The 9,699-nt window shown below is 38.7% G+C and overlaps 1 protein-coding gene across 4 annotated transcripts in view; it reads right to left on the bottom strand.

Annotated features, from left to right (window-relative positions):
- Nucleotides 1-532: 532 nt before the first annotated feature.
- The window catches only part of LOC120086114 (tetratricopeptide repeat protein SKI3), a 37,752-nt gene continuing 28,585 nt past the window's right edge, over nucleotides 533-9,699 (bottom strand). For all 4 annotated transcript variants that reach the window (XM_039042559.1, XM_039042560.1, XM_039042561.1 and 1 more), the window contains 4 exons: nucleotides 3,307-3,549; nucleotides 1,862-2,505; nucleotides 1,397-1,600; nucleotides 533-1,023 (listed from right to left, as the gene is read on the bottom strand). In XM_039042559.1, coding sequence (XP_038898487.1) covers nucleotides 839-1,023; nucleotides 1,397-1,600; nucleotides 1,862-2,505; nucleotides 3,307-3,549 — 1,276 coding nt within the window. In that variant the 3' untranslated portion in view covers nucleotides 533-838. The remainder of the gene's footprint in view (nucleotides 1,024-1,396; nucleotides 1,601-1,861; nucleotides 2,506-3,306; nucleotides 3,550-9,699) is intronic.

Below are 9,699 nucleotides of genomic sequence, written 5' to 3'. Positions count from 1 at the left end.
ATTCACTCCCTACCGAAGAGAGAAGAGAATGGTTTTAGGATTCTTATAATTTCTTTTGGTATTTATAAATGAGAAAAACTTGCCTGCAAGCTGGACCATAGGAGTTCTTGCCAACCAACCGCATTGTGCCATGTCACTTTTTAAAAAAAAAATACATTTACGTTCAGCTTCTGCCTTTTTTCTGGTTTGTTCCTATTATCTTTCTTTTTATCTTTTACGTCTCTTTTTCTTTTCCTGTTAGAGCCTTCCCGCCACTATGACGTTCGAGTTGCAATTCGTCGGAGCTAACCTTAAGGTCCGAGGAGAACTTGGAGAAACTTCGATCGTCGCTCGATCAGATCAAACGGTAGGCGCGGTGGCTCCACCACAGCAAACGACGGTGCAGGTTCCTGGGTTTGATTGAACCTTTTAAGCTCTTGGGGGGGGGGGGAGGAAAAAACACGTGGCACCACCTGGCAGACCACATTGAGTATAATTTAAAATTTTAAGATATCGTTATTGGGTTCATTAAATCATCACAAGAAAAAATTCCTTTTTCACTGAAACTTGTACAATTATCTTTTACTAAATTTTAGCTCCAATCTTATAACTTCTACATGATGGCCAGTTTCTTACAGAATAACTTAAATCCCAACGGTTTCACAAACATTAAAATTAACAATTAACACAAAAGATCAAATGGTGAAACTTGAATACATACGAATGAAGATTCAAATGTCGCTTAGGATGCAGGAGAAAACAAGCTGACATTAAACCATAGGAACTTGGAGACTGAATCAGGCTGATTGCAGAGAGAATTCCGACCACTATCCATTTCGTCTAGTCTGACCTGGAAAATTCAGCCCTCATTCCACAAGCTTTGCAGCACCTTCCAATATCTCATACAAGAAGGGTTTACATGAATTGCGCGAAGAACCCATCTCAGGGGAGACTGACATAACTCAACCCTCGATTGATCAGAACCAACTTTTGACTGTTTTGCAAGCAGATGCATTTGAAACAAGAGCTCCGCAGACCTCATATCTGCAAGAAACATGGAGCAATTCATACAGTTGACAAAATCCGTTGTGCATATTTCCCTATAACAGATACTCCTTTAGAAAGTATTTCCTCAAATAATCAATTCCATCGAAACCCAATGATCTATAATCAGTACTGAACGATACAATATAATTTCTTCTACACAGAAATACATATATATTTAAATCGCTTATTATAGAAGACTAATTAACACCCTTTGTTGGGACAAAAAACTAAGTGAATAGAGGTAGTATCGATCTTAACATGTAATAGAAGATTTACCGTCAACACCTCAACGAGAAAGGCCACAACAATCATCTTAGATTAAAAAATAATAATAATAAAATTAGACGGAGAACCAGTATAATAGATAAACCTGGTGGCCATGAGAACCATTCAAAACGAAGGCCCGACTCCCAATTTTCTTTCAAACCAAGACTCCCTTCTGCTTGTGCCAGTGTGATAGAGACAATTGGTATTGGAACAACAGAAATTACTTGGGCTTTAAGGAGACTGTCCACAGCCAGCCTCAAGAAATGAGAACTGCAAAGCTGCTTTGCAAGTTCCATGCAGGTTACACCTGAGTTCATTAGGGATTTGAATAAATAAATAACCATGCCAAAAATGGAAACCTGAAGAGCTGGGATTAAAAAGACTGAAGTTCAATGAATCCATGACAATTGGATGACAACTCATGTAGAATGAAAACAAATAGTTTCAGAAAGGAAAATCTAGAAGACTGGAAATGCAGAACATAGCAACACAATCGCCACAAAGAACATATAAAAAGAATTTCGAAAGAACTAGCTTGCATTTTAGCGTCCACTTGACAGAAAGATACCATGACAGAGGAGGAGACAGCCATCGTCATGTCCGAAAGAACAAGCTTGTGCAAAATACTTCTCAGCAGCCACAAAATCCTGGCTCCTAAAAGATATCAAACCATCGACCAGAGTAAATGTGGGTATTCGCATGTGCTGCAGATTCTTGCTCTCTACCGAGCATTTCTTAAAACTGTGTTCTAAGAGACTGGATTCATCATGAAGTTCATATCCATATGCAATAAATTTAAGACATGCCCATCCAAGATAGTTATCTGTCTTTAAATCCACACATTTCATGAACTCTTTACGGAGGTTGTTAGAATCATTTTCTGCAGCATAGGCTCGGCAAAGTAACAAGTGTGCATAAAAAAGATATATTTCAGGAAGTGAAATAGAGGAAGCAGCTTTGGCATAGTTGATGCATTTAATTTGGCCACCGCCTTGCAAACTGATCTCAGACGCACAAAGTAGAAGCTGAAACTTCTTATATTGATGAGATGTATCTTTCTTAAAATACAGTTCATTAGAGAAGGCAACCAAGATTAGCCGCTCAATAGTTACGCGTAGATGACAGGGAAATCTTTCTTCACGTGCCTTCTGCAGAATGTTTAGTATAAGAAGATATCGAGCATCATAATTCCATGGTTCTTGACGTAAGCATCTGTAAATGAGGAAAAAATAAAATAATAATTTCTTCTGGTCTGCAAAACGCTAATAATACAAAAATGAGGCCATTTAATATCCATAAAATCAGCTAATATTAAAATTATTATCACATGATCAGTGCCCCTTTATATTTTTTAAGAACATTCCATAACGAATGGGGATGGATCTTCAACCTACAACCCTTTAGAGGCACAGAGATGCCTTAACCTTGAGCTAAATCAGGCTGGCAATCCACATGCCTATCAAAGATGAAAGTTCCACTCTCTTTTATTCCGAAAAATATACACTCCCGCTTGGCTGTTTGACACACATGTCTAGTCAGCCAGAAAACAAAAACCAGCAAAGATATTTACAACATTTATATCAAAGTTGACAATAAAAAGCCAACTAATCTTGAGAGGAACCACAAGAATCAGACTTTAATTAAATGATGGCATCCTTTGGATGTCATTCCATGAATTGATCATCATTTTTTACCATCCTTGGTGCTTTTCAACTTATTTATCTTAATTGAAACATGGTTAGTGCGTATGAATTATGTGATCAATTAAAAAGGGGGTTATTTTTAAATATAGGACAATGAGCCAAGTTATTTACAAATATAGTAAAATGTCATTTTCTATCAGTGATAGACAGTCAAAGACCGTGATAAATATCTATCGATATCTATCATCATCTATCATTGATAGACGGTGACATTTTGCTATATTTGAAAATATTTCCAACAGTTTTTCTATTTAAAACAATTTCCCAAAAAACTATTAGTTTTAGGCTGTTAAAAGTAGGGCAACTTTACTTCTGAAGTTGTCGGATGGTCCCAATCCCACTCTGGCACTGGTATGAACACGTTGGGAAAGAAAACCTCGGATCACTCGTGCCAATTGTATAGCAGGCCACAGCTCCAGCACCATGAATTTCATATGCAGATTTCAGACCTTTGTTCTGTTGGTCAAAACCATAAACCATGTTGCAGCACCTAGTAGCTGTGTGAATGTCATCCCTTTCTTTGTTGGATAGCAAAAGATAACCAAGCAAGTTCCTGTTTGAAACATGCTGTTAACAGAAGAATCCAGAGGGGCATGGACAAGAGATAATCAAGACAACTGTACAGTGAGAAAATGACAAGCAAATACAGTGGGGGCATTAAATAAATATGACTAGAGAGGAATCCTCTACAACAAAGCTAACGATGAGCAGACACAAAGCACTAATAACAGAAGAAGTCATCATGCAAATAAACACATTATCATACTTTTCCGAAGTAGGATTTCAATAGCAAATAATCCAACCAAGAAAAGTTTATTTGCTGGACTTCCAGCCGCAGTACCTAACAAGCTTAATTCCGTGTCTAATGAAATGCTTTATAATAATCAGAAACTACAGTGAAATAACGTTTGGTGGTCAACAATCAAGTTGAAAGTTAATCTTATAGCTTAAGAAGTGAACACAAGGTTAGGGCTCATGGATACACTCTCCTGTCACCTCTTCCTTGGTTTCTCCTCTCTCCTCTTTCCCCTTAGCTTTTCTAACACTAGCCAATTCTCGATTTTCAAGCCTCAACCTGTTTCACGACTGCCTTTTTTTTTTTTTTTTTTTTGGATAAGGCTGTTGCACAACTAAAATTTTCAAACAAGCAAGCATTGTCTTAGCTTCTAATTTCAAGGTTGGTTTCTCTGTTAATTTTTCAGAAGAGTATGAAATTAAACAGTACGTGTTGAAAATAAGTACTTCTGCATTGAGTTAAAAGGAGAATTGATGTAGGAAGAATGAAGTTAATTAGGTAATATTCTAGGTTAATTAACTTTTTACCCCATTTGTAATAAACTCTATAAATAGGAGTCTTTCCCCTCTTCTATGAAACACATTTTCATTTTAATAAAAGATTCACTCACAATCTTGATTCTTGGAGGATTACTCCTTGAGGCTACTTAAGCTTACATCAATTTGGTATCAGCAACTGCCTGGGCCAATGTTGGCTACCACTAGAGGCGTAATCGGTTCGGTTTAGTTCAGCTCAGTTTGAGCCTCAAAACCGAAGCGAACCAATTAGAATATCACATAAATATTAAGAACCGCAACCAAACCGCCCAGAATACAGATCGAACCACTCAAACTACTTTAATTTTGGTTCAAGCGTTTCAGTCTGACAGTTCCCTTTTTACTGAGTATCCAGGTTGGCCAAGTCGATGGGCTGTGCAAAAGTGGGCATAGGACTTCGTTGGGCCATCAGATGAAGGTCCGCCTACTTGGAGGTAAGAATTGCCCTTTGGAAAAAAATGTGTATTGCGTGCCTCGTAAACGGGACCTGATGTTTAGATAAGACAAGTGTAACCAGCTGCGCGGCACATCTTCTTTGAACCTAGGTCTAAACATTTAATAAAAACATTTTTTTCGAAAAAGAAACGATCCATTGTATTAATAAATAGAGAGGAGCGAAAGCTTCAAGTACAAGAGAGTTATACAAAGAGTAAAGCGAGAATACAAGTGCTTGTAAAAGGATCAGGAGATGCACCCGAACGTCTCAACTAGGTTGACACTCCCTTAGCACCCTCATCATCTCCAATTCTAACCCATAACTGGGAGATAAGAGAACAAGATTACAAAAAGAGGACAAAGCCTAAAGAGACAACAAAAGTGAAAAACTAAGGATAAAGCCAAAACAGTGGCCTGAAAATAATGGAAATATATAAAAAAAAAAAAGTTCAATAAGTGTTGCTGAATTCTGGAAATTTGGAGAAGTTTAGTGCTGTCCGATAGGAGGGGTTGAGATAAAGGCCTCCCAATTGAGGTTGAAGTCTGAAAGGCTATAGGCACGGAAAGGGTCGGAAAGGAGGCATCAGGAGGAGGCTTGACGACGGACGGCTTCAAGGCGATCTTGGCAACTAGTGGCTTTTTTATGGAAAATTCTTTGATTTCTTTCAAACCAAAGGTTTGCCAATAAGGCTTTTACAGTATTACACCATAACAAACGGATGGATTTGTGGGAGATGGGGCCAGCAAAGAGCTGGAACACGTTACTTTTGAAATCATTGCACAAGGTCCATGGAAGATTGAAAAAACACAGCAACTTATTCCAGTACCAATTTGAGTAAGGGCATGTAAAGAAAATGTGAAGGGAATCCTCACTATGATGTAGGCAGAGTGGGCAAACTGTGGGGGAAAGGGACGATGCTGGTTGCTTTTTCTGAAGGACTTCAGCTACATTCAGCTGAACGAAAAGCATAATCCAAATGAGGATGTTGCCTCTTCTTGGACTTTTTGTTTTCCAAATAGCCGAGAAGATGGGCTTTTCCAAAGGGGAGAATGGTGTTAGGTGGCTTTTCAGGGATTTAACGGTGTATTGGCCATTGGTTGAGATGGACCACACTCTTTTATCAAAAGAGAGAGGGCTTCTACTTACAATTTTTCTCAACAAGTCTTGGAAGGCCAACACTTCTTCATCTTTAAGCGATCTTCGAAAAGTAATGAACTACGAAGCTATGTTATTATCCCAATGATCGGCAACTGAGACATTGGGGAGCATGGTGATTCTGAATAAGCTAGGAAAAAGGATGCGGAAGGGGGAATGTCCTTCCCAAGTGTCTAACCAGAAAGCAATATGACTGCCATTACCAAGTTTGAAAGTAGCCAAGGATTCTACCTTCAGCCATGTCTTTGAGATGCTAACCCATGGACTTTTCAGGCTTCTACCTCCTTTACTTGTCGTATGCCAATCAAAAGCATCCATACCATGAATGCTTCTAACAACCTTGCCCCAAAGAGAGTTTTCCTCATTCAAAAATCTCCACCCCCATTTAGCAAGGAGTGCAATGTTCATAGCTTTGAGCCCCCCAAGACCTAGATCACCATCTGCTAAAGGTTTTTGAACCAATTCCCATTTGACCAAGTGATTCTACTTGTTGCCCTTATTACCGTCCCAAAAGAAACTTCGTAGTAACCTTTCCATTTTAATTGCTACCCCTTCGGGCATAAGGAAGATAGCCAAATGGTGGGTTGGGAGGTTTGAAAGGACTGAGGTACAAAGAGTGGCTCTTCCACCCCTAGATAGATTGAATCTTCTCCATTTGTCGAGTTTACCTTGTACTTTATCTAGGACCGGCTGCCAAAAGGAGGCTCTTTTTGGGTAACCCCCTAAAGGCAACCCTAGATAATGGAAGGGGAGATGGTCAGCCAAAACATTTAAAGAAGCTGCTGTAGTATAGAGCTCACTATCATCCACATTAATGCCATAGAGTGCTGATTTATCCCAATTTACCTTCTGCCCTGAACACCATTCAAATAGCTCCACTATATGCTTAAGTTTTGACAGCATAGTGCTGTCATGTTTGCAAAACAATAAGGTATCATACGCAATTGGAGTATGGAGACTTGGACTTTTTCTTTGCCTACTAAAAACCCTTCAATGATGCCAGATTGGTTGAGTTTGGAGATTAATGCACTCGAAACTTCGCTGACTAGAAGATAAAGAAAAGGGGAGAGAGGATCACCTTGTCTAAGCCCTCTTGAAGCGGCCACTCTTCCCCTTGGTCTCCTGTTAATGAAGACCGAGTAAAGTGGGTTTTTGACACATCCCAAGATCCATTTTATCCATTTCTGATTGAAGTTCTTGGCCCAAAGCACTTTTTCTAGAAAATCTCAATCAACTCGGTCAAAAGCTTTCTCCATATCAAGTTTAAGTATCCAACCTTTCTTCGTTTTTGCTCTATACTCTTCCACTGCTTCATTGGCTATAAGTATGGGATCCAAAATTTGTCTTCCTTCTATGAAAGCACATTAGGATGGAGCAATGATGTCAAACATAACCCCTTTTAGTCTTTTAGCTAACACCTTAACAATGACTTTGTAGATTAATGAGGTTAAACTAATGGGTCTATAATCACTTACCTTGATTGCTACTTTCTTCTTTTGAATTAAGCAAATGAAATTCTCTCTTATACACGCATTGCTCTTGCCATTCTTGTAAAAGTCATTAAAGGTATCTTGGAAGNCTGCCAAAAGGAGGCTCTTTTTGGGTAACCCCCTAGAGGCAACCCTAGATAATGGAAGGGGAGATGGTCAGTCGAAACATTTAAAGAAGCTGTTGTAGTATAGAGCTCACTATCATCCACATTAATGCCGTAGAGTGCTGATTTATCCCAATTTACCTTCTGTCCTGAACACCATTCAAATAGTTCCACTGTATGCTTAAGTTTTGACAGCATAGTGCTGTCATGTTTGCAAAACAATGGTATCATCCGCAAATTGGAGTATGGAGACTTGGACTTACTCTTTGCCTACTAAAATCCCTTCAATGATGCCGGTTGGTTGAGTTTGGAGATTAATACACTCAAAACTTCGCGGACTAGAAGATAAAGAAAAGGGGAGAGAGGATCACCTTGTCTAAGCCCTTTTGAAGCGGCCACTCTTCCCCTTGGTCTCCCGTTAATGAAGACCGAGTAAAGTGGGTTTTTAACACATCCCAAGATCCATTCTATCCATTTTTTATTGAAGTTCTTGGCCCAAAGCACTTTTTCTAGAAAATCCCAATCAACTCAGTCAAAAGCTTTCTCCATATCAAGTTTAAGTATCCAACCCTTCTTCTTTTTTGCTCTATACTCTTCCACTGTTTCATTGGCTATAAGTATGGGATCCAAAATTTGTCTTCCTTCTATGAAAGCACATTGGGATGGAGCAATGATGTCGAACATAACCCCTTTTAGTCTCTCGGCTAACACCTTAACAATGACTTTGTAGATTAATGAGGTTAAACTAATGGGTCTATAATCACTTACCTTGATGGCTACTTTCTTCTTTTGAATTAAGCAAATGAAATTCTCTCTTATACACGCATTGATCTTGCCATTCTTGTAGAAGTCATTAAAGATATCTTGGAAGCTTATCCTGAGAATAGGCCAAAACTTTAGCAAAATTTCAGTGGTGAAGCCATCGGGGCCTGGGGCTTTGCTTTTGCCAAGGGTTTTTATAACTGAGAGGATTTCTGTGGCTGAAAAATTATTTTGCAGGAGAAGATTCTTATTCGAGTTCACACAAGGCCAATCTAGATTTAAAGGGAGGTGCCTCTGCCCTGGAGATTTTAGGTAAAGGTTGCTGTAAAAGTTGAGTATTAGGTTTTCAATTTCTACACTCGACTTTGTTGGGATCCCTTGTTCATCAACAAACTCATTTATAAAATTTCTCCTCTTTTTTGCTGCTAAGAATCTGTGAAAAAAGCTTGTGTTCTCATCTCCCTGCTTAAGCAAGTTTAATTTACTCTTCTGCAATAGATTAATTTCTTCTAACCTATATAAGGCCATTAGTTCTAATTTTGAAGAAGACCAAGCTGCATAATCAGTGCTAGATAGTGGGGAATTCTCAGCAAGTGTACCCCATTTTTCTATTTCTGCTAGCAACCTCTCCTCTTTTTGTTTTAACTCTTCCTTATTGCTGAGATGCCACTCTGTTTTCACATCTTTCAGTTTCTGATTTAATACAAAACCAGCCCAACCATGTGCTTTGTTGTCAAATCATGCTTTCTCTATAATTTGGATGCAATCTTTGTTGAGCAGCCAACTATTGCAAAACCTGAACGGCGAAGGACCCCAACTAAATGATCCGGCTTCTAATAAAATTGGGTAGTGGTTTGAAAAAATCCGGGCTTGTCTATTGGTTCTAGAATTTTCAAATAACTCATCCCAACCTTTTGATATGAAGAAGCAGTCTAGTAAGGATCTTGAAACAGTGATGTCTTCCCTTGACCATGAAACTTCCCATTACTCAACAGGATTTCTATGAGTTTTGCTTGCTCAATGAACTTATTAAACTTTCTCATGCCTCTAGTGCTTCTACCCAAGGGAAATCTTTCGTGTGCCCATCTTGTGATATTAAAATAGCCACCCATACACCATGCGTCTTCACAATAAGCTACCAAGGACAAAAGTTCTTCCCACACAAATTTTCTTTCTTTGTAATCGGTTGGCCCATATACATTAGTAACCCAACAAGTCTTTTTACAATTAGTGTTGCATTTAATTGAGAGAAAGTAACCGCCTTTGAGGGTTTCCATTACTGAAATTAGGCTTGTGTCCCACATTGTTAACAACCCACCCGAAGCACCAAAAGATTCAACGAATTCCCAATCAACATCTTTAGAACTCAAGATTTAATGAAACTTGCATCAAAATTTTCCTTCTTGGATTCTTGAATTAACACA

This window comes from Benincasa hispida, chromosome 9 (genome assembly GCF_009727055.1).
Source record: "Benincasa hispida cultivar B227 chromosome 9, ASM972705v1, whole genome shotgun sequence".
NCBI lineage: Eukaryota > Viridiplantae > Streptophyta > Magnoliopsida > Cucurbitales > Cucurbitaceae > Benincasa > Benincasa hispida.
The sequence above is the reverse complement of the archived record's forward strand: the minus strand, read 5'-3'. Positions and strand labels throughout refer to the sequence as shown.